The sequence below is a fragment of the Rissa tridactyla genome, chromosome 10, assembly GCF_028500815.1.
Source record: "Rissa tridactyla isolate bRisTri1 chromosome 10, bRisTri1.patW.cur.20221130, whole genome shotgun sequence".
In the NCBI taxonomy this organism is placed as follows: Eukaryota; Metazoa; Chordata; class Aves; order Charadriiformes; family Laridae; genus Rissa; species Rissa tridactyla.
In genome coordinates, this window is record NC_071475.1 from 6,018,492 (window position 1) to 6,044,468 (window position 25,977).

General features: G+C 61.1%; 3 protein-coding genes across 4 annotated transcripts; 2 read left to right on the forward strand and 1 right to left on the reverse strand.

The window, feature by feature from the left end:
- Window positions 1-1,750: 1,750 nt before the first annotated feature.
- On the forward strand, window positions 1,751-13,840 carry IMPDH2 (inosine monophosphate dehydrogenase 2). 2 transcript variants are annotated; one of them, XM_054216482.1, is made up of 15 exons: window positions 1,751-1,937; window positions 2,073-2,121; window positions 2,207-2,308; window positions 2,669-2,743; window positions 3,189-3,395; window positions 5,576-5,663; window positions 6,268-6,467; window positions 7,533-7,623; window positions 8,338-8,433; window positions 9,825-9,896; window positions 12,130-12,273; window positions 12,491-12,635; window positions 12,721-12,864; window positions 13,219-13,302; window positions 13,570-13,840. In XM_054216482.1, the coding sequence occupies exons 1-15, from the start codon at window positions 1,840-1,842 to the stop codon at window positions 13,589-13,591; spliced, it is 1,617 nt and encodes a 538-aa protein (XP_054072457.1). In that variant the 5' UTR covers window positions 1,751-1,839; the 3' UTR covers window positions 13,592-13,840. The 2 variants fall into 2 exon arrangements, with proteins under 2 accessions (XP_054072457.1, XP_054072458.1); XM_054216483.1 differs by lacking the exon at window positions 9,825-9,896.
- A 1,490-nt stretch (window positions 13,841-15,330) lies between these two features.
- On the reverse strand, window positions 15,331-17,181 carry NDUFAF3 (NADH:ubiquinone oxidoreductase complex assembly factor 3). Its single transcript, XM_054216484.1, has 5 exons — window positions 17,099-17,181; window positions 16,599-16,791; window positions 16,446-16,512; window positions 16,031-16,131; window positions 15,331-15,836 (listed from the first exon to the last, which is right to left on the reverse strand). Exons 1-5 carry the CDS (start codon window positions 17,152-17,154, stop codon window positions 15,741-15,743), a joined length of 513 nt encoding a protein of 170 aa, XP_054072459.1. The 5' UTR covers window positions 17,155-17,181; the 3' UTR covers window positions 15,331-15,740.
- A 2,811-nt stretch (window positions 17,182-19,992) lies between these two features.
- DALRD3 (DALR anticodon binding domain containing 3) lies at window positions 19,993-25,581 on the forward strand. The gene is made up of 13 exons (XM_054216474.1): window positions 19,993-21,309; window positions 21,479-21,765; window positions 21,835-22,115; window positions 22,362-22,420; window positions 22,519-22,644; window positions 22,966-23,036; window positions 23,667-23,725; window positions 24,082-24,164; window positions 24,253-24,376; window positions 24,486-24,544; window positions 24,655-24,768; window positions 24,995-25,063; window positions 25,279-25,581. Exons 1-13 carry the CDS (start codon window positions 20,140-20,142, stop codon window positions 25,396-25,398), a joined length of 2,622 nt encoding a protein of 873 aa, XP_054072449.1. The 5' UTR covers window positions 19,993-20,139; the 3' UTR covers window positions 25,399-25,581.
- The last annotated feature ends 396 nt before the right edge of the window (window positions 25,582-25,977 follow it).

Genomic DNA, 25,977 nt, shown 5'->3' on the forward strand with positions numbered 1-25,977 from the left:
TAGTTACCTGGGGGCGCCTGGAAGCTGCACATCCCCTTCCTCACAGCAAAGTGAGCATCTCTGCGCTGAGGCGTGTGCCTTCCCTTCCTGCTAGAAACAAAACCACAACACGGTGGGAAACAACTATAACTTTTAGAAGCTGCAGCCTCTATTCTGTGCAGATTACTGTTGTTGAGACCTGAGTCCAAACAAGCCACCTGAGTCCTGCGTCTGTCCATAGCATGGTTCACTCGTTTGGGTTTTTCCTTCCCCTGTGTAAAAGTCAACATTAGCATCTATCAAAGCCTGGCTTAACTGGTCTCTCTAAACCCCATGTTGCCTTTCAGAGAAACTTACTCAGACCAAAACACGTTCATCCAAACTACAGGACTGACAAACCTCGCAGCATACAAGGGCCATTTGCTTCCGAGTATTTCGGGAGACCTGAACAGATGTCCCTGTTCACATTTCCCGTGTCCTGTGGCTGGGTAAAACAAGTAACCCTTAATGTTTTCTTAAAGCTATTTGCTGATCTTTGGACAAGGATTTAATCTACTGCAGTGAGACAGTAGGTATAGGAGCATCATTCTTTAGTTGCCTGAACTTGTTAGTGTTAGATACGGGGTTGTCTTGAAGAGAGTGTCATACAAGAGCAGGGAGAGAGGGGGTCTGGTCTGGTCGCCTCGGTTCCCTGCTGCTCTGAGGCCAGCTCTGGTATATCACAACATGCAAACCACCCACCAGAGGAGGAGGTCGTTCTGTAGCCCATAGTACAGGAATGACTGCACTGCGCGTGACGCCCAAATGGATCTGTGGGGGGAGAAAGATCTCATCCTGGAAATGGCCGATGGCTGGTTCCTGTCCCTCTCCTGTGAGCCAGACCTGTGTGTGCCTGCTCCTCCCCAGCCGGCACAGTCCTCGGTCTTCCCTGCTCCTGCTGCTTTGAACCCTCCCTCCAGCCGCCCGCTGCGGAGGGCAGGAGGGCGTAGGCCACAGAATCATAGAGTCGTCTGGGTTGGAAGAGCCCCTTAAGATCATGGAGTCCAGCCGTTAACCCAGCACTGCCAAGTTACCACCAAACCACGTCCCTCGGCACCACATGCACATGTGTTTTAAACACCTCCAGGGATGGCGACTCAACCACTTCCCTGGGCAGCCCCTTCCAATGCCTGACAGCCCTTTCAGTGAGGAAATTTTCCACAATATCCAATCTAAACCTCTCCTGGGGCAACTTGAGGCCAATTCCTCTTGTCCTGTCGCCTGTTACTTGGGAGAAGGGAGTGACTCCCCCCTCGCCACAGCCTCCATTCAGGCAGCTGTAGACATCTCCTCGGTGTGCAGGGCCTGGCCTGGCGCCGGCAGGACCTGGGGCCTGTGTGAGGCATCACCTCGGATCCCCGCCTGCCCCGGGGGGATTCCCTCTCCCCTCCGTGCCTCCCTCCCTCCCTCCCTCCCCTGGTGCCGGGCTCTGGGCCGTCATGCTCCCTGCAGGCCGCTCCTGACTCACGGCCTGCCCGTGGCTTCCGCCGCTGCTCCAGCTCTGCATCCACCACAGGCCCGACAGAGCACGTTGTCCCGGAGCTGCTGGAACATTCCGCGCTGAACCCAGCACCCAGCCGGCCCCACGGCCGCTCTTTTTTAGGGATTTTCTTTCTGGGCGGGCCGGGGCGCAGAGACTCTCACGTCTGGCAGGGGGCGCTGCCGGCGCCCGCACCCCCCTCCCACTTCCGCCGGCCGCTCTGGGCCGCGCTCTCGCTGGGGGCGGCCTGAGCCCTGGCGGCCGCCGTCGGAGGGCACGTGCGCTCGGGGGCGCGCGGAGCGGCGGGCACGCGGCGGCGGCGGCGGCGGCGGGCCGGCGCCATGGCGGACTACCTCATCAGCGGCGGCACCGGCTACGTGCCCGACGACGGGCTGACGGCGCAGCAGCTCTTCAGCTGCGGCGATGGGCTCACCTACAAGTGAGTGGGGCCGGGGCCGGGACCGAGACCGAGACCGAGACCGTGACCGGGGCCGGGATCGGCGCGCGGGGCCGGGCCGGTGCCGGTGCGGTGTCTGACGCTTCTCCCCTCATTACTCCCCCCCGCTCCCCCCAGCGACTTTCTCATACTCCCGGGGTACATCGACTTCACGGCGGACCAGGTGGTGAGTGGCCGGGGCGGGGGCGCGGGGCGGGGGCCGGTGTCGGTGCCGCCGTTGACCCCCCGCCCGCCGCCTGCCTCCCCGCCAGGACCTGACCTCGGCGCTGACCAAGAGGATCACCCTGAAAACGCCGCTGGTCTCCTCCCCGATGGACACGGTCACCGAGGCCGGCATGGCCATCGCCATGGCGGTGAGTGCGGCGCCGCGGGGCGGGCACGGCCACCGGGCGGGTCCCCTCTGCCGCCCCTACCGGGATGGCGGCGGTGGAGATGCCGTGCGAGGAGCGGGCCCGTCTGCTCAGGCGTCACCGCAGCGCTCCGGAGACCGCCCCCCCCCGCAGTCCCCGGGTGGGGAATCCGGGATGCTTCTCCCCGGCACCCCCTCAGGCGGCGGCGGCGGCAGAGCCGAGCCTGCGGGCAGGGACCCCGTGCCTCCCGGGGGCGGCCGTGGTGGCCCTGCTCTCCGTGCCCGGCGGCGGGATCCGCCCGGTGAAGGGCCGGGGAGGAGCGGGGGGAGTTGCAGTGACTTACAGCCGCCTTTGTGTTACCAGCTGACGGGGGGAATTGGGTTCATCCACCACAACTGCACCCCGGAGTTCCAGGCCAACGAAGTGCGGAAGGTGAAGGTGAGTGGCCGGAATGGCAGCCTGGAACCGAGCTCGCAGGGTGCTTCGTGGAGGCGGCCGGCGGGGTTTGGCCCGTTGTGAGAGGAGACCATCAGATCGTGGTGTTTCAGAAGAGTAGTGCCGCCATGGTCGCCTGCGCAAACCTCTGGTTGCGTGTTAGGTGCTGTCCCACTCGCAGCCTGGGGTTTGAGAACTGCCAGGCCTCCCGGAGTGGGAGTATTCCCCACAATTTCAGGAAGGAGGTTAGCCTGGGAATTCTTGGGATATAACACTACTTAGGTGAGCTGTGGTGCTGGTTTGTGAGTCACCCTGTCAGTGAGCACACGGCCAGGTTGGGCAGTTGCAGACCTTTGTGAGCGGCCTCAGTAGCCACGAGGCACATGTCTGGCTTCCGCTCGGTCTGGTGGTGCCGCTTGGCCTGGCTGCTGAATCTGCTTCTTTTCAGAAATATGAGCAAGGATTCATCACAGACCCCGTGGTGCTGAGCCCCAACGACCGAGTGCGAGATGTGTTTGAAGCAAAAGCTCGTCACGGATTCTGTGGGATTCCCATCACGGACAACGGGAAGATGGGGGGCAAGCTGGTTGGGATCATTTCATCTCGAGATATTGATTTCCTGAAAGAGTCGGAGCATGACTTGCCGCTTGGCGAGGTGAGAAGGGCTTGTGAGCAGCGGATGGAGGCGAGCGTTGTGTTAGGAAGCAGAGTGGCTTGTGATAAGGAGAAGGGTGAGTGCGTGGCTGTGAGGATGCGGTGCCAGCAGGAGGGAGCAGCTCCACGTTAGCTCAGTGGGTCCATCTTTAATTGTATTTCCAGGAGAGAGCGTCTCATTCATTTACGCTCTCTCTGCGACTCCTGCAGTGCAGATACAGGAGAGGGGCCCTGCAGTTAGCGTTCGCATGACTCCCGCTGCGGGGTTATCTTTCAGTGTTGTGGAAGCCATCCTCTCTACAGCTCGTGCTCTCCCCGGTTCAGTCACTAATTCCTGGTGTTCCTGGCTGCTGCTCTGGTGCCACGCAGCGTGCTGGCGCTGGCCAGGGCTGTAGCAGCTGCGCTGTGCCCAGCAGGCCCTCCAAATGCCAGTCTTCCTTTTCTGGGCTGCCTTTCCCTGTGTGCCTCATCTAGGCTACTTGCTCTTTAAAATAACCCCCTGAACTCGGAGACTAGCAGTTTCGCCTTTATAATGCTGCACTGTCAAACTCCCTTCGTCCAGGAGAACGTTCCCTGCGATGCCGATGCTGATTCCTGTTAGTTCTGGCATTCCTGTTACACGAGCTGTGTAACCGTAGATCTGCGGCACTGTCAGGTTACACCACCGGTGCCTCTCGGCCAGGCTCTGCTCTTGACTCACGCCTATTTTTAGCTCTTGCTGACCAAACCTGGTATCACATGCTTATCCCTGTTTGGTTTGAAATCGCCTATAAATACCTCTAACAAGAATCTTAAACCAGCAGTAGGTTATAAAAGTGCACATGGCCCTTTGAAGCAATGCTGGCCCATTCAGAGGAGCCAGATAAGAATCTCCTCTCACCCTTTATGTGGATCATTCAGTGCTGCAAAGCTGGAAGCTTGCTGCGTTAGCCTTTGGTGCTTGCTTCTGTCACCAGGCAAGGCTAAGGACATGAATGGTCTCCTCGATCTCTCCCCACTCGCCATCCAGCAGTCATCTTGCTGAGCTGTTTGTAGCCGTCCAGTTAAACACACAGGTCTGCTGTAGCTCGGGAAGCTCGTGGATCCCACAGGCTTAGGGAGTGTGTTGGGATATGTCTGAGATTCCTCAAGCTTTTCCTGAGAAGTGGGTTCTGTCACAGACAGAATTTTGGGTGGATACAGGTGGGGTGAACCTCTTTCCTGATGCAAAATGTCTGTTCTCAGGGTATAAATAACTAAAACATTCCCTCTTTTCTTTGTTGTGTGCAACTAATCTACCTTCCTTGAGGGTTAGAGTGTTCCCTTTTAGCTTTTTCCGGCCTTGGGTAACCTTTTATGAAAACATCCCACGTGAAGTTTGTAATCGCAGAACGCTGTGGCTGGGGAGGGACCTCGAGGCCCCTTGTCAAGCCTTCTGCTTGAGGCGCGTTCAGCTGGAGCAGCTTGCGTGGGGCTGTGTCTGCGACTCCGAGGATGGAGGTTTCACCGCCTCTCTGGGCTGCTCTTCCAGTGTTTGACCGCTGTCGTGGTGAAAGCTTTCTTCTGTATACCACGTCAGACGTCCCCGTGTTCCAGCTTGTGTCCATTGCCCCTTGCCTTGCCACAGCGTTCTTGCGCTTGTTTGTCAGAGTGAGCATGGGTGAGCCTGTTTGTTTGGATTGAAGTGAATCCTTTGCCCCGTTGACCTTGCCAGCAGCAGCGGTGGGTTATTCTGGGCAGAGCCCTTCCAGAGCCTGTGTGCTGGGGATCGCTGCCTGAAAAAGAGCTTGGGGGTAGCGTTTCTGCCAGAAAAGCATGGGACTCTGGAGGTGTCTCCAGCCCTTATTTGCCTGCGCTCTATTAAAAGGGAGAGCTGTTTGGGTGACATCCCAAACAAGGGTCATCTGAGAGTCATCCCCTGCTTCTAGGTGCTCTCCCTCGGCTTGCTGAGGCCCTCTGTCATCTCTTGTTTTCACTGCACCAATGGGCTTGGGGGCCGATGGCCGCTGCTTGCATAGGGACAGCACATTGGAGGCTGTTCCTGTTTGTTTCTGGAGGCGTGTTGCTGTGCTGTGGGTTCCTTTGGCTGTAGAGCACTCCCACACGGCTGCTGCGGAGCGTTTCACGTGGGCAGAGGGGTTCGGTATTTTCAGATCAGCGCGAAGGAGTTCTTGTGACTTTTTACCTTCTCCCTCCCACCAGATTATGACAAAGCGGGAGGATCTTGTTGTGGCCCTGGCTGGCGTAATGTTGAAAGAAGCGAATGAAATTCTGCAAAGGAGTAAAAAAGGTACTTGTGATCGTCTGTGATGCGAGGGAGAGCTGTGGAAGCGGTGGGCTGGGAGCAGCAGCGGGTGAATGTGGGCACGCATCCGTGCGTGGGTGGAGCATGGAAGGGCGGCGTTCCAGGACGAGGAGAGGACAGTGAGGAGAGAGTGCCCGCAGCCCTCTGCCAGGGTACAGAGTTCACATGCGTTCATCTCAAATCTGTTTGAAGCTGAGGGATTCTTGGCAGCCCAGGAGCTGAAGAGCTGCCTGGTTTTCCAGCCACACGTCTTCAATTTTCTATTCTGGCCTTCACGTTTTAGCACTCAGTTCAGCTCTTGTCAGGGTTTGGTAGTTTGACTTTTTAACATGGTGTCATGGGTCTAAGTGTTAAAAAAGATGCACTTTTTCTGTCGTCAGTGTGAGGATACTGAGTCCTCTTCGAGCCCTGCAAACTCCTTGCTCTGTTTCTTGAGCCAGGGCTGCTGGCATCTGTGGACAAGCAGCATTTGGTAACACAATTTTGTGTCTCTGTGTCTCCACCTTGTACCAGTTGCTGCCTGCCTGATCCTCCTGCTCCGGCCTAACTGCAGAAATCCGCAGTGATGTTCTTTCTTGTTTGTTTCAAGGCAAGCTGCCAATTGTTAATGCAGATGACGAGCTGGTGGCTATAATTGCCCGCACCGATCTCAAGAAGAACAGGGACTACCCTCTGGCTTCTAAGGATTCTAAGAAGCAGCTGCTCTGCGGTGCTGCTATCGGGACCCACGAAGATGACAAGTACCGGCTGGACCTCCTGGTGCAGGCTGGCGTGGATGCGGTAGTGCTGGTGAGCCACCCACAGGCATCACATTGGCCTGGGGGGGAGGTTGGGTGGACTGAGGATCTGGTTTGAATGAATCCCTCTGGCAGTGGCGCAGCAGCATGGCGCTTACTGTCTTCGTCACAGGCCCTTTTGTGTTAGAATATGACAATCTGTTGACCTCTCAGTTTCATTCAGGTTGGAGTCCTCAAATAAGAGGGATTCCTCTTGCCTGGGAACTTACCCAACCTTGAGCAAGTACGTAGCATCAAAGCCCTGAAGGCTGAGAAGAGAAACACTGTCAGTTAACACAGATGCTTCTTGCAGTCTGCTGCCATCCTCTCTGATGTTCCTAACTAGTTTTGAATATTTGGCTTCTTACAGTTTCCCTTCAGTTGTGTTTGTTAGTGTTGTTATTCTCTTAACTGCCTGATGTTCAGGAGTGGTCAGCTTGGAGCTGCTCTGCTCATCTCCCCTTCTGGCCCGTAAGCTTTCGGGCACAGCAGTCACTGCCTGTGCTTGTGCATTGATTTCTTATCAATTATTAACTTGCGAGTCCACCGTACTCTGAGGGCATGACTGAGCAGCTGGAAATGTTTAACAGACACTGCAAGTTGGCTGGGTCACGGAGGCTGGCAGGGCCTGAGTGCACAGTGGCCGACATCTGGTATTTCAGCTGCTCTGTTGCGCGGCAGGGAGAGATGCACCCCCTGCCAGCCCTTCTGGGTGTCACAGGAACATTCACTGTTTCGCCTGTAGTTTGAGACAGGGCTGACGGTGTCCTGGTAGAGCCGGATGGTTCTTACCCACAGCCAGATGTGCTGCTTGTTGCCTACTGTTGAAGCTGCAGGATTTAAGTGTGAAGGATATTACTGAAGTCTACAGTAAACTGCCTTGCACAGGGAAGGTACATTACTGTCTTGGCAGCAGCTTCTCCTCTGGTTCTATGCTCAGTTTTGGGTGCCGTTTCGCCCACTTAACAAGCTTAGCAGAGACCCCAGTAAGCAGAGTGAAGATCTGAGGCTCTTCGGGGGCTGTATTCATAATCTTTTGCAGAAATTCTGATTGAAATTTGTTTTCTTTCTGTTGCAGGATTCCTCTCAGGGGAACTCCATCTTCCAGATCAATATGATAAAATATATTAAGGAGAAATATCCCAACCTACAAGTTATTGGAGGAAACGGTAGGCATGTCTTGAAGACTGTTCTTGTCTTTATGTTTGCTGCTTAGGCAAAGAGGGAGCTGCAGGGACGCGGATGAAATGATCCTCTTCGATAGATGTCTGTGAACTTGAAATAGTTTCCTCTGGCTTGTGGAACAGAGCAAGACCACTCTGCAAACGCAGGGTAGTACCCTGCTGCTGCCGCAGCTGCAGATATTTTGAAACCTTTATTCCGCAGCACAGTGCGCTACAGTCCTCTGTAGCCCATTACACATTAGCCTCTTTTACACGCCAGTTTAAAATTTTGGATAATAATAATGGATATTGCTTAATGTGGAAATCTAATGGAAATTTTCCCTGCCTCTTGGCAGCAGAGTTCAGCAGTCTTTGGTTTTACCCAGCTGGTGCGTTACTGGTGCTGCTGTTAGCCTGTGCTCTGCCCTCGCTACCTGGTGTGGCCCAACGAGTGCTTGGCACCACGCGGTGACCTCTGCTACCTCAGCCTTTGGGTGTAAGCGTGTTGCAGAGTAGCCTAAAGGACAAGTGTCATCTCATGCACTGGGGACAGGAACTAGCTGCCTGGCAGCGGTGGACAGCCAAGCCTGGCTCGGACACTGGTGTATGGCTGGTGCCTGGGGTAGGGGATGTTTGCAGCCACGGGGGAAGCACTGGGGCAGAGCAGTGTCGCATGCAAATCTGCTTGTCTCTCTTCAAACCAGTTTCTGCTCCCCACAGTTGTGACCGCTGCTCAGGCCAAGAACCTCATTGACGCAGGGGTCGATGCCCTGAGAGTCGGGATGGGCAGTGGCTCCATCTGCATCACACAGGAAGGTGAGAGAGATGAGCCGTCTCCTAAATAGGCTGAAGACATCCGTTCAGTAGAGATCCCCTGTTGAAAAGCAGCATAGCCGGGATGGATTTCTCCTGTTACAAGGGCCGTTTCTAACAGCAAGACGTCTTTCACCCCCTTCATCCAGGACATTCCCATTACCTGGGTCAAACCTTTGGGGTGGCAGCAGCAGCAAAGGCATTCCCCAGTACTGACCGAGACTGAGTAGAGCAGGTGTGGCACGCGTGGCTTTGCCAGAGAGGAGCTGTTGGCTCGGCGTGGGATGGGGCTGGCGGGCAGCTCTGCAGGGAGAGGGGCTTACTGGATCCCCAGTGCTGACGGGTGAAGTGTACCGGGCTGCCTGCGCTCCCCTTCCCCCTGGCAGCAGTGTGCGTGATGCTTGAGAATTGGTCTGCTGCGTTTGATGCCTTTCTGCAATTTCCAGGCCGAAATGGGATTTCTGGCTGTTCTCTCTGCGGTTAGCCGAAGCTTGTGCGGGGCAGCGGCCTTGTTGCCCTTACCTAAAAGGTGGAGAGGGGTGTCCCCAGGGCCTGGAGAAAGGCTGCCTTGGGGACAGGCTCAGTCCTCGTGTTCTGAACCTGGCCGGTGAGGCACAGAGCAGTGGTGCAAGGGGCTGCAGCCCACAAACACAGCCCGTCTCTGCTTTGCTCTGTGGTCTTTGCCACGGGAGGCAGCAAGAGGGTAGCTGATGGCTGAAGGTGCTGTATTAGCTCTGCTGATTCCAGCGTGGAGCCTTCGAGTGGCCCTGGACCTAGGCTGTGTTCCTGCTTTGCCTGCCATGGGAGCACAGGCTGCGGGGAGTTTCCCAATCAGGGCAGTCTGTCTCGGGTGACCTTTCTAGGGAGGTAGCGATGTCCTTGGGCTGACGCTTCCATAGCCAGAGCAGAACCAGGACGCACGTGTCCTACTCTGGCTCCGAGGCAGAGGACCTGCTGAGGCACGCTCTGTTCTGCAGCCTGGTGAACGTCTCCAGAGGGTGCCTCTCCCAGCTGCTGCACAAGGTGGGGTTGGGTGCTGCTTTTGGGGAAGGAACAGAGCAGAGATAGAATGTGGCGCTTCACAGGAGACATGGTTGCAAAACTCTTAACCGCAACTCCCCAGGTTTTTGACCCTCTTAGGGCAAGAACTCTGGCTTTTGGGGTTAGAGGGGTCACTTCTCTGGATGGCTGCTGGGGTAGGGCGAGCATGCGCTGTGCACAGCCGGGCCTGGCTGGCTTGGATCTGGCCTCTGGCATGGCTCGGGCTAGGAAGGATTTGCAAGGTCAGTTCTGTCCCACACCGTATGCTCTGCCTAGTAGCAGGTCACTGCTGGGGTCCTTTGTTCTGCTGCTGTTCTTCTGTCTCTAAAATGTGTGTGTTTGTTTTTGTTTAGCTGCTCCAAAGATCCCTCCAGACCTAAAGTCCCACAGCCCCAAATGCCCTTCTACTGTCACGGGCACCTATAGTAAGTCACTTGCCCTGTTCCCAACCCTAATTATGTGTCTTGAAGCAGGACCCTGATTTGGCTGCACATGGCCCTACTGCTTGTTTGAGAATAATTTAGCTGTAGATGCACTTGGGGTTTTGTGGCTTTGGATACTGGTTTTTAATCTGAAATGGAAGCTGAGAAGCCTTTCTGAATTCCTAAAGCAGGGTCTGAATTGTCAAAGCTGAGGGCACTCAGGCTCGTCCACCCTCCACTCCAAAATACAGTTCAGGAGCCTGACTTGAGCTTTCTGGCTGCATCTTCTGGGTCTCTAGCTGGGCCTGCCCCCGCTGATCCCGTGCTGGGAGGTGATCCCTGGACAGTCCTCGATCCCGCTCTCAATCTGGCCCCAGTTGTGGGGAAGTTGTGCACTGGCTAAGCTTCACTTGGAGCTAGCTCCCCTGGGGTTACAGAGGGACTTTACTGTGTACGGCCACCTTGGCAACTACGTACCAGAACCACATCTTTCCCTGCTGACGCCTGATCCTCCTGTGGGGAGAAAGGGCTCTTCCCCTGCCCAGCACAGGGCGCAGCTTTGTCTGCTCTGTACTTCTCTGTCACTGCCAGATCAAGCAGCCACCCGAGGCGAGCCTTGGGTTTTACCCTTTCTCCTAGTTTTGGCACACCTCAAAGGGAAAAGAGGTTTCTGTTGAAGCTCCCGGAAGGTTTTCTCTAACAGCTGATCCTGTAGGGCCACCCTTTGCAGATACACTAAAAAAGACAAACCCTCACCCCGACCACTCGGTGCGTGTGCGCTCTGAACCCTGCTTTGGAAGCCTGCGCTCTGAAGCTGTGGCGCTGGGCACTGGGACAGTCGGAACGGTGCGATGCTCCCAGGGGCCCTGAGCCAAGCTGTTCTTTAAAGGGCTGGTCTCCGTGGCCACTGTTGTGAGGTTTCTGCAGGCCCTGCACTGTCTACAGCACATTCCCGCAGGCACTGGGCTCTAGACCCTTCAAAATCAGGTGCTTCTCTCCACAGAGCTCTTCTTGCAGCATTTTGCTGCCGCAATGTGGGCTTTAGCAGTGCAGTACCGAGCGAGACCATCTCTTTAAGACTTAACAGCATTTGTGTTCTAGCTGTCAGACTCTCCCTGGCTGGCTGAGCCCTAGCTTAATGCGGAGTTTTGTTCAGTTAAAATCAGATCTTTCATGATTTCAGCCTGGAGTCTTGCTTCTCTCTCTGAGCAGCTGCCGCTGCGCACTGGGAGCGGAGCAACTGCAGACTCACGGCCTCGGCAAACCTCTGCCAGGGATGTGCGCTGCCAGTGCTGCTGCCAGGCAGACTAAACCACACCTGGAGTTCGCGCTCTGAAGTACTAACCCTGCATGGCCATCATCTTAACCCGGTGTATCAGACTAACCGTGATTGGAGAAAAGGCTTCCAGTTAATTGCGGGGAAGGGAAGTCCCCCCGAGAGAAGCTTATCTCGACGTACTTGCATGCCTGTGGCTGACAAATGTGTTAACAAGATGTGTCCTGTGCTGGTTTCCCCCTCGCTCAATGGGAAGCCTCTTAACTGCTCGCGACTGGGAGGAGCAGGTAAATCTAAAGCTAATAACTCCCTTCCCATGGGGCAGCTAAACTTGACCGAATCCTTGCTGTGTTGCAGGGCAGGAACCTAAATTAATTCCCATAAGCCATCAAATTACCCTGCCCGTTTCCTTTTCCACTGCTGCATGTGTGCGTGTGTGTGTGTGCAGATGTATATATATATCTAAACATATATATACATACCAGCTCTCTCCCAGCCAGCTGCCTTTCCATGCAAGAAGCACATCATAACAGCTGCTGGGTATACGGAGAAGGGGTCTGGCACCGCTACAAGGGCGCAAGCGGTGGGACGTGGCTATGGGCCAGGGATGCTCTGGAGAGGGGCTTTTGGAGTCTGCTCCGCTTCCTTCCCAAGCTCCCCACAGGTCTCCTGTGTACCAGGACGAGCTGCGAGTCTCGGCTGATCCCAGGCATTCAGTCAAAAACTCCAGTCCCGAGGTCACCCACAGCTTTTTGGAGTTGAGGGCCGGGAGGATGTCCCAGCAGGCATCTCCTGGGCATCCACTTCTCTTGCAACTCGGCCTAGGGAAGGAGCATCCAGGGATTTGTGCGTTCCCGAGTGCCAGAGCATGTGTGTGCTGGAAGCCTACAGGGCCTGGTGGGGAGGGAACACGCTGCCGCGTGGGAGCTGACCCTTTCTCTGCTCTCTCCCTGCCTGCAGTGCTGGCGTGCGGCCGCCCCCAGGCCACAGCGGTGTACAAGGTGTCCGAATACGCCAGGAGATTCGGCGTCCCCGTGATTGCAGATGGAGGGATCCAGACGGTCGGGCACATCGCAAAGGCCCTCGCGCTTGGGGCCTCCACAGGTGAGCGACACTTCGGGCTGCCATGGTGTGCACGTTGTAGGGAGTCTGCTAGGAAGGGTTTCTGTACGGCGTTTGATTCTCGGCACAAGGGCATATACCTGCAGGTGGCTGGGGGCGTGAGGGTCCAGCACAGTGCTGTGCCCAGGGACCCCGAGGGGTTTTGTGGCCACAGCCTTCCTGCTGCTGACGTGCATCTCTTGGTGATCTCTTGTACCAGTGATGATGGGCTCTCTCCTGGCTGCCACCACGGAGGCCCCAGGTGAATACTTCTTCTCGGATGGAATTAGGCTGAAGAAATACCGTGGCATGGGCTCACTAGATGCCATGGACAAGAACTTAGGCAGCCAGAACCGGTATTTCAGGTGAGAGATGGTGTTTTGGGGCAGCAGACCAAGCTTTTGGGGCTTCTCTGCTTCACAAACTTCCTTGATTTGTGCTCCCTTGCAGTGAGACAGACAAAATCAAAGTGGCCCAGGGGGTGTCTGGCGCAGTGCAGGACAAGGGCTCTATCCACAAGTTCATTCCGTACCTGATTGCTGGGATCCAGCATTCCTGCCAGGATATTGGTGCCAAGAGCCTGACCCAAGTCCGGTGAGTGCTTCCCCTCACAGTGCTGCCATTTGGCCTCTCTGGGCAAGCTGTCCCCACGCTGTGGTACGTTCTGCGTGGTCTGACCTCGCTGTAACCCTCTTCCCTCATCTCCAGCGGGCACTGCCTCATAGATTTGCCAGCCCCAGGGGTGCAGGAGCGTGGTGTCCCGTGGCATATTCAGCTGGCTGGGCTTGCAATGTGGGGGTTACCTTACTCTGCCTGGCTCTGAGGAGCACAGCAAAGACCATTCTGGAACCAGTGTTCCTCATCCCAGCTGCTCCAGCTGAACAGGTGCTGGAGCACTGTCTTCCCTGGACTCTTGGCTGGCTTGTGACATGTGTCCTTCCCCCTCAGAGCCATGATGTATTCAGGAGAGCTGAAGTTTGAGAAGAGGACGATGTCTGCCCAGGTGGAAGGAGGAGTGCATGGCCTCCACTCGTAAGTGCTGCAGGCAGGACCCCTGTCTCCCTGGGGTGGGTGTTGAGTTCAGTGCTGCCGTGCCGCGGGCTTGGCACACTGCTGCCTTCACCTGCCTCTGCGCAGCGGGGCTGAGCCGCAGCCTGTCGTCTGGCCTGGCCAGCGTGACGGGGCTTTTCCCCGCCGTGGGCTGCCAGGCCAGGAGCCGTTCCTGACTGTGCCTTTGCTCCTTGCCCCGGGTGAGGCGGGTCAGTAAAAGGGCTCTCGGCTTTGCTGCTCCCCTCACAGGTATGAGAAGCGCCTCTTCTGAAGGAGGTCCGTCTGTGTCTTGTCATCGTGCCACTCAGCCCTGCGCCACCCTGTGCGGGAGCTGCTCTTGCTGCAGAAGTGCCATTATCTGTGGGCTGCCTGGAGCTCCCTGTGTCCCTTGGCTGCTTCATCACCACCCGAGAGGGCCCACCCACCACCCAGGAGAAGACATCCTGGGCTGGTGCCTGGAGCCTTGCACGCGTTGGCCGTGTTTTACAATAAAAGAGGAAAAGATGTGCAATTGGTGTCAGCCCGGAGCCCCTCTTCCTTCTGTACTGCCCTCGTTCTCCTTCCCTGGCTCTTCCTTTGCTTCTGGGCTCCAGAAGGGACACTGTGTGTGAGGGGGAAGGGGGAAGAGACAGCTCCTTGGCAGGGCTGAGTGGATAACGCAATGTGGGGTGTTCAAAAAAAGCCTTCCTGAGGGCAGAAAAAACCAAGCGGCTGCCAGGCAAGAAAGCGAATGGATTTTACAGAGCCGTTAGGTGCTGCTGGGAGCTGCCAACCCCGCAGCCACCGCCAGGCTGTGCCTGGTCGAGCTGGGGCAATAATCATGGAGGTGCTTATGTACGTACATGCACACCCACCCCTGCGCCCCCCAAGTGCTCTGCACTACAGCTGCTTCCATGCACCACCCCCGTGGGCCTGTATCTTCCCTCACCAATCTGCCTTTCTCCTTCCCTTCCTTTCTTCCCCTAAACATCCCCCCACATCCCCCAGGTGCGAGTCCCCACATTGCCGCAGCAGCTGCACCCCCTTGTGCTGTCGTGGGTGGGGGGTGGCATGGATCGCTTGGGTGGCTCAAGTACCATTTGTTTGCCAGAAGGTGTGTGGACAGTGAAGTTGGAAGGGCACAACTAAGAGCTCACAGGCTTCTAAAGGCACCAGGGGTTGCATTTCTGCCTGCCTGACCAGCGCAACCCCCCCCCCCCCCAGCACGGCCAGATTACCTGTGCCTGCTACACCAGCTGCCAAAGGTATTTTACATATCTATCAACACCCCGCCCCAACACATGCAAATGTCACTCCTGCTGAAGAGCTCATGTTTACCATCAGCGTTCTGTGTCGCTGATGTTGTTGACTGGAAATAAATAAATAAATCAATCAATCACTCCATAGCATGGCAATGGCAAATTAGATTTACGCATGCTAAAGCCAGAGCCTTGAATTACAACATAATTGTATCAGTGTCAAACATTCACTGACACAGCTGGCTCACTAAGCAAAGCTAGCCCACGGCCTGACTGCAGCCATGTACCCCCTCCTTGGGCCCACGGAGGTGGCAGGGTTTGGGGCACGAGGCGGCGATTAAGTACATGTGCCCCCAGCCCCAGGGGTGGCCCCCACGACCATCCGCCAGTGCAAGGTTGGGGGGGACGCAGGACAGTGACCTTCTCCGTGCCCTCTGCTTGAGCTCTGAGCCTGCAGGGAGATGGGGTGCAGCACCCTGGGACTCACCACAGCTCGAGGCTTCACAAGGGACACTGCTGGGGGGGGGGCACAAAACCCTGCAAGAGATCCTGAGGCCCACCAGCCCCAGCTGGGACACACCGGCTGCGGGTGCTGGCTGTGCCCAGGGAGCTGCTGGCAGGTGGCACCCCTGGCACCACACACACTGCCCAGGGAGATGTGGTGGCCGACCCACAGCCCCCCTGCCTGGCCAGCTCCGCCGGGGGGGCGAGCACACACCCCACGGCTGCATTACAGCCTGGCTCTGCTGCGCATTAACCGCCACGCAATTGCTTTGTACTTCCAATTTACATGTATTTTCCTTGTGGAGCCCCAGACGTGCCTGGCGGTGTGCGGCTCACCTCATCGCCTCTGCCCTGCCTCGGGGCGACGTCTTCCTGCTGCCAAGGCACCACCTCTGCACCTCGGCAGGGCTGCGGCTGCCATGCTGCCAGCAACGCTCATGCCTCGCGCCATGCCCTGCAGCCACCAGCCAGACCGGGCAAGGAGGCTGAGAAACCAGGGATTTTGGGGCAGAGCCAAGCCCAGGCATTTCACAGCACCCTCCTGTGCGCAGAACCACCACCCAGCCACAGCTGGTCTCCATTGAGTCCAAAGCGTTTATCCACCAGGAACGGTGACACTCGGGGGCTTTAGGCGGGCCAGGGAAGAGCCGCTCAGCCCACAGCCGCGGTGGGCAGCACCTACATCCCCATGTAGGTGCCCCGTGGAGGGATGAGCCCAGCAGCTGCCACGCGCTTTTCACTTGTTAGGAAGTTGAAAGTTGCACATGCGTTTGGCTGTGAAATAGAAGAGGGAGGGAGTGAAGCCCCAGTCCTCTGGCAGGAGACACAACCCTTCCCATGGGGCACAAGACCCCCCTCCCCCTGGCCCATCCCCAGACAGCCAGAGTCTTAGGGCGCACGGGGGGTGCTCCCAGTGTCACCACTCCCCCTTCACTGGGGCGCTGCCTGCGCACACTCCTCTTGCTCACCGTGTCCTGCACCTCCACAGCGATCCCGCACTCCCGCATCTGCTTCAGCACGGCGGGGTGGAGCCGCTCCACCCTGTCTCCTGTGCCCAGCACCAGGATCTCTGCAACCGGGACACGACCACAGGCAAGGGTGAGCAGCTCGGCCTGCCTCGGCCCAGACCTGCTCTCCCTGCAGGGAGCAGCAGCTCCCCCACAGCAGCCCAAACAAGGGGGAAGCCTGCCCTGCTGTGCCCCTCCTGCCCCACTGTGCCCCTCCAGCTGCAGCTGCAGAGCAGAAGGATGCCAAAAGCAGCTCCTTCCCCCAAAACGCTGGCAGGGTGCTGTGGGGTGGGCTGGGGCAGAGCTACGCTGGCCCCAACGGGCAGCCAAACCCCTGCAGCCTGGCACAGCCCAGGGCCTCAGCTGCCCCACGTACCTATTTGGGGCTCCAGCAGCCGGAATAGCGACAGACTCTCACGTGAGATGTCCCTGTAGGAGCCAACCTGTGGGGACACCAAAGGCACTGAGCGGGGCAGACTCCCCCGGGGTGGGGGGCCGAGCAGCCCCTGCCCCATCACCAGGCACTCACGTTCCACTGGAGGATGGCGCGGGGCAGGACGGCGCAGGGCCCCACCACCAGGTCCCCGCTGATGGTGAAGCCGCGGCTGGTGTAGCCCTCGATGAACATGGTGTTGGGGGACTCGGGCTCCAGCACTGTCACCCGCGTCCGCTGGTAGAGCTCGTCGTCCGCCGGGGTGAGGCGGTGAGCCCGGCATGGCACCCTGCGGGGACGGGGAGCGGCTCACACACGTGGGGCCCACGACCAGCCCCACAGCTGCCCTACAGCGGACCCACAGCGAGCCCCACGGCCATCCCACGGCAGCTCCACAGTGAGCCCCACGGCCACCCCACAGAGATCCCCACGGAGATGCCCGCAGAGATACCTATGGGCACCCCACAGCGATCCCCACTGCCGCCCCAAGGCCACCCCACAGCGATCCCCCGTCCGCCCCACGGCCACCACCCCACAGGGCTCTCCCCCGCCCACCCCCAAGGTGACAGCCCCGGTGCCGGTGCTGGTGCCCGTACCCTCCCGCCGCCCGCCGTGCCGCCGGGCCCAGCAGCCGCAGTGCCGCCACCGCCATGGCCGCCACCGCCGCCGGAAGCGCAGAGCGGCCCCGCCCCCGGCGCGCGCCCCGCCGCGCCCCCTGGCGGCCACCGCCGGCGCCGCGGGCAGCCCCGGCGCCACCGGGCTGGGACAGCGGCACCGGGGGCGGGCGCGGGGCCGGCCCGGGGCTCCCCCTCCTGCCGGGGGGCGGCGGGAGGGACACACACACACCCCCCCTCCCCACCTCACCCGCACCCGGACCCCGGCACGCCCCGACCTGGTGCGCCCGGGGCGGGCTGCGGCCGGCGCCGGAGCGAAACCGAAAGCGGCGGTGGCGACGGGGCGGGGAGCGGCACGGCGGGTGCGGGGCTGCGCTGCCCCGGCGGCGCGGGGGGTCCCGCCCGGGGAGCCCCGATCCCCGCCGCCGGGAGGGCCGCCGACCGGCCCGGGCTGCTGCGCCGGAGGCTGCGGGGCCGGAGGTGAGAGGGGAGCGGGCGGCTCCCGGCCCCGGGTCCCCGCCACCCCGCGGGCGGCCGGGCCGGGCGGCGGGAGGGAGCGGGACCGGGGCTCGGCTGCGCTCCCGTCCCGCAGGCGCGGGGCGCCCGCCGGTCCCCGCGCCCGGCCCCGGGGTGCAGGGGGAGCCCGGGGGTCCCCGCCGCCCGCCTGGCCCCGCCGGTGCCCCGGGGCTCGGCGCGGCTCCCCGGCCTCCCCGTGCCGGCTCTGCCCTGGTCCTGCGTCTCCGGCGCGGCGTGGGGCGGCTGCTGCCGGTCGGGCTGAGCCCCCCCCGAGCCGCCGCCGTGACTTCCCCGCACCGAACCCGCGGGCTGCCGGGTTCCCCCTCTGCCCCGTGCCACAGCCGGTGGGGCGGGTGGCAGAGGACTGGGGGCTCAGAGGGCTGCCATGGGGCTCAGGACATGCGTCCCCCACCCCGTGACACCCACCCGGGGTCGGCCAGAGCCCCAACACCACGGGGGTTACCAGGAAGTGCCCCGGCGTCGGCAGTGGGGCTTTTCCCTCTGCCATGCCATGTCGTGCCATGCCACGGTGGGCAGGTGTCAGCCATCACCAGCACACCACGGACGGGCACCCTTGCTCGACGGCGGGGCGCCGAGTCCCCCTTGGCGAGCACCGTGTGAGCACTGCGTGGGGCCAGTGGGGTTCCCCGCACAGTTTCACTTCCCCCCATGGCGGGCGCCCGGCAGCAGAGGGCTGGAGGCGCCGGCGGCAGCGGGGGCCATGCCGTGCTGCCGCCGGGGCGCAGGTGCCGGGGCGGGTGCCCTCCCTTGGGGACGGCTCAGGTTTCCGGGGGCTGCCGGGCTGGCACCAGATGCTCCAGCCCCACCGGGGCTTTGTTCGGAGCCGTTTCCTTTTGGCTCGGCCGCGCCACCCTCCCCTTGGCACCCAGCCCGCAGCACAACCCCAGCCTCTCCCGGCACCCCCGGCCACAACTGGCCTGGCTGTGGCCCCCGCGCAGCTCCTCCGCCCCAGTCTCTGCCGGTAAGTCATCCTCTCCCCTCCTTGGCCCACCGGCTGCCCTGGGGTCGGGGTGGCATGGTGGCGGTGGCCCCCGTCATTTCATGGCGCCAGCGCGGGCAACGGAATCCCAAAAGCAGCTGTCCCCACTGTGCCCAGCTGCCCTGGGGTTTCGTTACCCGCGCTCCCGCCCCTGCCTCGCCCCCCACCCCGCTGCCCGCCGCCGCCCCATGCCAGGCCAGGCACGGGGCGAGAGCCGCTCGCCCCCCTCCAGCCCCTCCGTGGGGCTGGGGCAGTGCGTGGGGGCCATGCTGGGAGAAAGGGGGTGTGGGGATGGGGGATCGATGGCGCCCAGCATCGCAGCTCAGCCCCCCCGTCCCAGGGCTGGGGGCTCTCCGCCATCTCGTGCCACCAATGGCTAAAAATAGCAGCTGGCTTCCTGGGGACTAACCGCCGGGGTGAGCGTGCTGAGCGGCTGCCGGCCGCAGGGTGGATGTGGCCACCTGCGCCGGGGCAGCATGGGTCATGAGATGCTGCACGAGCTTCCTGCCACCACTGGCCTGCGCCGGGCTCCCCACAGCCCCCCCAGCCGTGGTGAGCCAGCAGCGGCGAGCGGTGCCCGGGCAGGATCTGTCCCCCAGAGAGAGAGAGAGAGAGACAGAGAGAGACAGCTTTGGAATGACACGATCACTCCCGCTGAGCAGGCAGCCAGAGAGCCATCGGGGATGTCGTGTCTGTCCAAAGCTCTTTCGGCACCGCTGAGAGCCCCCACCTCTGGCCACCACACTGCCTGCAGGGATCCCCGGTGCTGTGGGGATGGGGACGGATTGATCCTGGAGCCCACCAAGCAGTGGCACAACGTCCAAGCACGCTCCCAGCCCACGCTGGTGTGTGTCCATCCCCCCGGCCAGGCAGGGGTCCCGGGTGGCTCCTGCCCTGCGGACAGTCAGCAGTTGGTCTGGTGTGAGCAGCGATTCTCAGATCACCTCTTGGCTGTGGGTGGTGCAGGGAGCACCCTGCCGGGGCACATACCCGCACTGCCGGCGGGGTGGGGGACACGCAGCACCCACCTCCCCCAGCTGAGGAACATGTCCCCACTCTTGCCCCAGGGCTGTGGGTTCGCACTGGCTGCAGAGCTGCTCAGGGAGCCCTGAATGGATTCCTGCGTTCCCGGCAGAGACCACGCAATGGGCCATGCTGCCAGGATCTGCCCTTGTCCCGGCCCCCCCGGGCATACAAGCCCCGGAGGAACCGGTTTGGTCCCTGCGGGCAGAGCGGCCCCCCCGGCCCTGTGGGGAGGGCAGGAAGGGAAGGGCAGGGAGGGAGGTCCCCCACTCCCCGGGGACACGTGCTCCCCACCACTGCGGGGGGGTTGGCGCTTCCCGGATACCGCTCCCCACCAAGCTGGCACGGGGCTAGGTGCGTGCCAGGCCATTGCCACCATCCACAGGTTGTAGCCGGCTTTGCCTGCAGCCCTGGAGGGAGCAGCAGCCCCCGCCGCCTCCCTGACGATGAGACAGGCTGAGAGAGCTGGGGTTTGGAAAAGAGAATGCTCCAGGGAGACCTTATTGTGGCCTTTCAGTACTCAAAGGGGGCCTACAGGAAAGGTGGGGACAAACTTTTTAGCAGGGCCTGTTGCGATAGGACAAGGGGCAATGGTTTAAAACTAAAAGAGGGCAGATTTATACTAGATACAAGGAAGACGTTTTTTTACAATGGGAGTGGTGAAACACTGGCCCAGGTTGCCCAGAGAGGTGGTGTATGCCTGGAAACACTCAAGGTCAGATTGGACGGGGCCCTGAGCAACCTGGTCTGGTTGAAGATGTCCCTGCTCATTGCAGGGAGTTGGACAAGATGGCCTTTAAAGGTCCCTTCCAACTCAAACTATTCAGTGATTCTACGCCTGCTCTGTTCAGGGCCCAGGCAGCACCGTGCCCCCCCCCCCCGCAAACTTGTGCTTGAGACACGGCTGCTGCAGAGGAGCTCAGCTCTGCAGACGCAATCAAGACCGCAATCAAGACCGCAATCAAGACCACGATGGCACCATGAAACAGTTCCCATCTCCTTCCTCCCGGGGCTGATGAGCAGGAAGGCGCTGGGCGGGAGGGCAGCTCCCTCTGGCCACCCCTCTCACAGGGGGTGTCTGGGGCAGGGGCTGGGAGAAGAGCACGGTGGTGACAACCCGATGCCCTTACGTCCACCATGCCGAACCCAGCCACCGCCGCACACCGCACCTTGCCAGTGCCGCTGGTTCTCCTCAGTCGGCCTGTTCCGAGCCCGGGGGGCCCTGAGGCCGGGCCGCCCAGCCCGGGGTCGCTCTGTGCTCGCAGCCAGGGTCCGCCTTACGCCCTCCGGTCCTCGGCTGCCCCTTCCCGGCTCGCCACTCCCATTATGGCGGCGCCGCGCTGCTCGCCACGCACATCATGGCGGCGGCGCCGCGCCTGTTACCCCCAAGATGGCCGCCCTGCACCGCCCAACCCGCCCCCAAGATGGCTGCCCACTGATGTCACTTCCGGCCAGTGCCGGCAGAGCCGGTAGCCAGGCTCCCATGGAGGCGGGCGAGGGTCGGCCGGGCTTGGCAGCCACGCTGCGGGCGCTGAACGGAGCGCTGGGGCGGCCCGAGGGGCTCTGCGTGAAGGAGAGCGGCGCCCGCAACCTGCGGCACCGGGACTTCCTGGCGCCGCGGGCCGCGCTGAACGCCGCCTTCCCCGGGGGGCAGGTAGGCCGCGGCGGCGCGGGTAGGCCGCGGGGGAGGGTGACTCTGGTGGTGGGCGGGGTCTAAGGTGAAGGGGCGGAGCTTGAGCCGAGGGGGCGGGGTCTGCGCGGAAGGGGCGTGTCCCGCGGCGGGCCATGTGCGGGCAGGGCACTGACTCCTTCTCGCCCGGCAGGTGCCCGCTGACATCATGTCGGGCGTGACGTCATTAGGAGGCCCGGGGGTGCTGGAGGTGCGGGGCTGCCAGGAGACGCCGGCGGGGCTGGCGGTGCAGCTGCGGCGCCCCGAGGCCTTCCGTCGCCTGCTGGGGTCCCCATCCGTCCCGTCCCCGTCGCCGCCCCCGTCGGGGCCGCGGGTGGTGCTGCACTGCCCGGCCCTGCGCCGCCCCGCCGCCCTGCGGCCCCGCCACCTCCGCCCGCTCTTGCTGGCCGACCACCTGGCCCAGCTGCTGCGCGCCCAGGGGTGAGTGCCTCGCCCCCGCCCCGCCGCCCGGCCCCGAGCGGCCACCACCCGCCTCTCCCTCTCCCCCAGGGTCGGCGTCCGCCTGGTCCCTGCCCTCCCCGAGGAGGGGAGCCGAGAGGTCCTGCGGCAGCTCCGCATCGACTGGCCCTCCAGCTCCAGCGGCTTGGCCCTCCTTGACGCCATCTCGGCCTTGAAGCAAGCACTGGGCCGGTCCCCCTGTGCCGCAGCCTGTGAGCAGGCACCGGGCGCAGCTGCGCTGCCCGAGGATGTCATCTGTAAAGTGCACTTGAAGAGCTTTGTGGAGGAGCAGGGCTTGGTGGGCTACGACCCCAACCTAGACGTCCTTCTCGGTGAGCCTCACGTGCACAGCGCTGTGACAGCGGAGGGCGATCGGCTGCAAACAGTCCTGTTCCCTTTTTTCCAATTGTTTTTAGAGACCATAAGGGGCATTTAGATCCAAACTGCATTCTCCTCTTACTCCCCTTCAGTCTGGTTTGAGCCAGAAACGCAGACAGCTTGGGGCAGACCTGATGGGGCAGGATGGCGGGGGGTGGCAAGCCCTCGTGTCCCGCTCTGAGTGTCCTTCCTCCTTTCAGTGACGGAGGAGAAGCTGCGGTCCCTGGCTGAGCTGCAGCAAGCTGTTCTGCAGTGCACGGTGAGTAATCCTGTGGCGCTGCCTGCCTTTCGCTTTCGAGACCTCATTTCCTTCTGTCACGCAACGGTGTGTGACCTCCCTGCTGTGCTCTGCTGCAGGCTGAAGGCCAGGGGAGCTGCTGCAGCAGCATTGTGCACGTGGTGAGCTGCGAGGAGGAATTCCAGCAGCAGCAGCTGGATCTGCTCTGGAGGATTTTGGATCCAGGAGCCCACACGGCTTTGCAGGTGAGGAACCTTTCGCCCTCCTCACTGTGGCCCCCAGCATCCTTGCGCTCAGCCAGCCTCCTTCAATCCCCGCAGCGAATGCGGAGGCCCAGCCTTGCCCCCTTGTGAGGCTTCCCTGTCCCTTGGCGGCCCCTCCACGCTCTTGCCAAGGTGGTGGAGCAGCCTCTCTGCCCTTGGGATTTCAGCGCTGAAGGAGGGGCAGGAGAAGACTGTGGGGACAGGGCTGGAACGGGGCTGGTTTTAGCCCACTTCTCCTGCACTGTGTTTTGGTGGAACTTCTGAGTCTTTGACCCCAGCCCCGGCCTCGCCTCTGTCTTTCAGAAACACCTTGTCTGTGGGCCAGTGAAGGTGACAAACCCCTCATCGCCCATCGGGGCAGACCAGTACTTCCAGTAAGTCGGTGTGTAGCGAGGCGCCTGCTGTGCTGCTCCCCTGCCAAGGCCTGCCTGTGCTCTGCCCGGCCTCGTGGGCACCCAGGCAGCCACGCTGCAGCGCTGAGCGAGCCGGTGGCACATGGAGACTTCTGTGCAGTCCCTCCATTCTGTTTTTCCGTGGCCTCAGGGCTGTGTTGAGAGGACTGGAGGTGCAGAATGGAGCCACAGGGTCCTCCCCAGTCCTAGTGGCCTCTTCCAGCAGTGCTGCTTGTGGCCCTCTGTGATGCCGGGAGGAAAGGCGGCAGCAGCAGGAGCTGAGCACCGTGGTGGTGCAGGATGGTATCTCCCTGCCTTCACACGTTACTGGATGGCCCTGGTGTGGGGACGGCCCTTTCTCAGCCAAAAGGCAGAGCCTGCACCCAGCACAGCGGCTTCCTTGTGGCTCTCTCCAGGCAGTGGCACAAGGGGCTGCCCACGGTGTGGCTGTCCCTGCCCCGCTCCTGGAGGTTTTGTACAGCTTTTGCTTGGCTGGGTCGCTGCTGCAGTTGGGGTGCCCTGAGCAACCTGAAGGCTGGGGGAGCCCTGGGATGCTCTCTGGAGCCAGCTCAGCCCAGGGGTGGTGGCTGTGAGTGTCCCTGTTCCTCCCAGGCTCCGAAAGCACCAGATGTACGAAGCCTCCGTGATGAAGTATGGGGAGCTTGCAGAAGGTGAGGGTTTGCTCTGTGGCTCTACACGGATGCTGCTCCGTCCCTGTCTCCGCTGCTCCCATGGGTCTCCCCACCTCACCTGTGTGTTTGCAGCCAGTGGGGCTCTCCCCTACACAGTGGTCCCTCCCCCCTCCACGATGGAGCCGGGTGCTGACCTTGCTGGGGGGAAGGCGTCTAAACTGGGACACCAGCACAGAGCAGCACCCGCAGATGGGGGCCGGGGCCAGGGGAGCCTGGTGGTCCCCAGCTTCCACCGGAGCCCCCTGGCCCCAGTGGGGGTTCCTGCCTGGGCGCTGGGGGTGACACTACATGGGAATGGAGCAAGCTGCGCGTGATGCCACCTATGTTCTCCACAGATGAGGCCTGGACTGAGGTGATCGATACCCTCACAGTGGCTGCCATCAGGTTTGAGATGCTGAGCACTGCCCATCGGAGTCAGGTAGGACAGCGGTTTGTGCAGCGTGAGGCAGACGAGCCGTGGGAATACCAGAGCAGCAGCCTGGACTGCGACTTCTCCCTGCCCTCAGATCACCCTGGACCTGGAAGACAGCAGCATCTCCACAAAGGGAACCAAGAGCGGTGCCTTTGTGATGTACAACTGTGCCCGGCTGGCCACGCTCTTCGACACCTACCAGCGGGCTGTGGAGCGGGGTGAGCGCCAGCCCCACGACCCTCCTCTAACAGCTGCTCCTGGGCTGTTCTTCACACCTGGAGCCACAGGGGCTTCTCTGGGCACAACAGTCTCCCACCTCCTTTCCAGGCACGTACCCACCTCGGCCACCAGCATCAGAACTGAATTTTTCCTGCCTCCGGGAAGAGGTGTGCGCCAAGAAGGGGAATGCGGGGACCTGTGTGCCCTCAGCTCCGGTGATGGATGCTGCTGGCCCAGGAGGATCCGCCCCTCTCCGACACACGTAATCTTTTCGCAGGGTGAGTGGCTCCTGCTCTTCAACTATCTCCTGCCCTTCCCTGAAGTCCTGCAGCAGGCAGCGCAGCTGGCCCCACCCAGCAAAGGGATCCGGATCACAGCCAACACAGAGATGGTAAGTGCCACGTGCTAGAGCACCCATGGGTGCTGCTCCAACAGTCCCAGCCCAGGGCAAGGCTCCATACTGTCAGAGTGCTGCCCACTGGTGAGCGACACAGGCGCAGTGCCGAGGGAAGAGGAAGAGAACGCAACACCCCCGGGGCTGCTCCTGCTGTGCTTGGGGTGGGGAAGGGCCTGGGGCCAGCCAGACCCTGCCACGCCAGAAGGTTTCTGTCTTGCAGGTGTGCAAGTTCTTGATCCAGCTCAGCATGGATTTCAGCTCCTACTACAACCGGGTCCACGTCCTGGGGGTGAGTAGGACGTCCTGGGCTGTCGGCTGGCACTGCAGTCCTCCCCGGGGCTGGACTGCAGTTGTGGGGCTTTGTGGTGCCAATGGCGTGATGCAGCCCCGCGCCATCCCCTCAAGGATGCACACGCAGGGTGCAGAGGCAGCAATGCCTCTAGGGCCAGCACGTCAAGGGGAAATATGGCCACCAGCCCCAGGTCGCTGCCTTTCTCCCTGCAGGAGCCATTCCCTCACCTCTTCGACCAGATGTTTGCCCGCCTCCAGCTGCTGGGAGCAGTGAGGGACGTGTTCCACAGTGCCCTGGCAACACTGCACCTCCCTCCTCTCAGCCAGATCTGAGCCACCACTGAAGAGCTGCGCCACGGTGTGACAAGCACCAGGACAACGTGCCACAAGGGGAAGGACAGGGCACGTCCTCCCTGTCAGGGCGAGGGGCTGCCCCAGGGAGCCAGGGGACACCTCAGCCCCACATAGACGCTTTCCCTCCCCCTGCCCCTGAGTTCTGAGGGTTTGGCTACCTGCACCCCGCAGCTGCGGCCAGTGTGGGAGATGGGTGCCTCTGCCACGTCCGCACCAGCAGCACCCCGCAAGTGGGGCTGGGGGGTACTGGGGGAGGCAGCACTGGGGACCAGTCACCACAAAGCCAGGCACCAACCTCACATCCCTTAAAGCCGTTTATTGAAGGTCGCTCCGTGCTGGCAGGGAGCTCCTGAGGCTCAAGGCTCCTGTCGGGCCCTGGGCCAGGCCCTAATACCGGGGTCCAATACATTTGTTGCTGGACAAATGCTGTGTGTCTGACCCCCAGAGAGCACCTTGCCCCACGCGGGGCTGAGGCCGCCTGCAGCTTGTTGTGCTGGGGGCTGCGGCTGCGCAGGACAGCCTCGAGGCAGCACTGAAGGGCTGCTCTGATGAAGTTGG

Excerpts from the sequence above, each read along its gene's own strand:
- DALRD3 (XM_054216474.1), top strand. The coding sequence starts at position 20,140 with ATGCTCCAGGGAGACCTTATTGTGGCCTTTCAGTACTCAAAGGGGGCC. Across the intron at positions 22,421-22,518 it reads AAGCTGTTCTGCAGTGCACG|GCTGAAGGCCAGGGGAGCTG; the intron begins GTGAGTAATCCT and ends GCTCTGCTGCAG. Across the intron at positions 24,377-24,485 it reads CCAGCGGGCTGTGGAGCGGG|GCACGTACCCACCTCGGCCA; the intron begins GTGAGCGCCAGC and ends CCTCCTTTCCAG.
- IMPDH2 (XM_054216482.1), top strand. The coding sequence starts at position 1,840 with ATGGCGGACTACCTCATCAGCGGCGGCACCGGCTACGTGCCCGACGAC. Across the intron at positions 1,938-2,072 it reads GGCGATGGGCTCACCTACAA|CGACTTTCTCATACTCCCGG; the intron begins GTGAGTGGGGCC and ends CGCTCCCCCCAG. Across the intron at positions 13,303-13,569 it reads GGAGTGCATGGCCTCCACTC|GTATGAGAAGCGCCTCTTCT; the intron begins GTAAGTGCTGCA and ends CTCCCCTCACAG.
- NDUFAF3 (XM_054216484.1), bottom strand. The coding sequence starts at position 17,154 with ATGGCGGTGGCGGCACTGCGGCTGCTGGGCCCGGCGGCACGGCGGGCG. Across the intron at positions 16,513-16,598 it reads GCGCCATCCTCCAGTGGAAC|GTTGGCTCCTACAGGGACAT; the intron begins GTGAGTGCCTGG and ends GTGTCCCCACAG. Across the intron at positions 15,837-16,030 it reads CTGTGGAGGTGCAGGACACG|CCAAACGCATGTGCAACTTT; the intron begins GTGAGCAAGAGG and ends TCTATTTCACAG.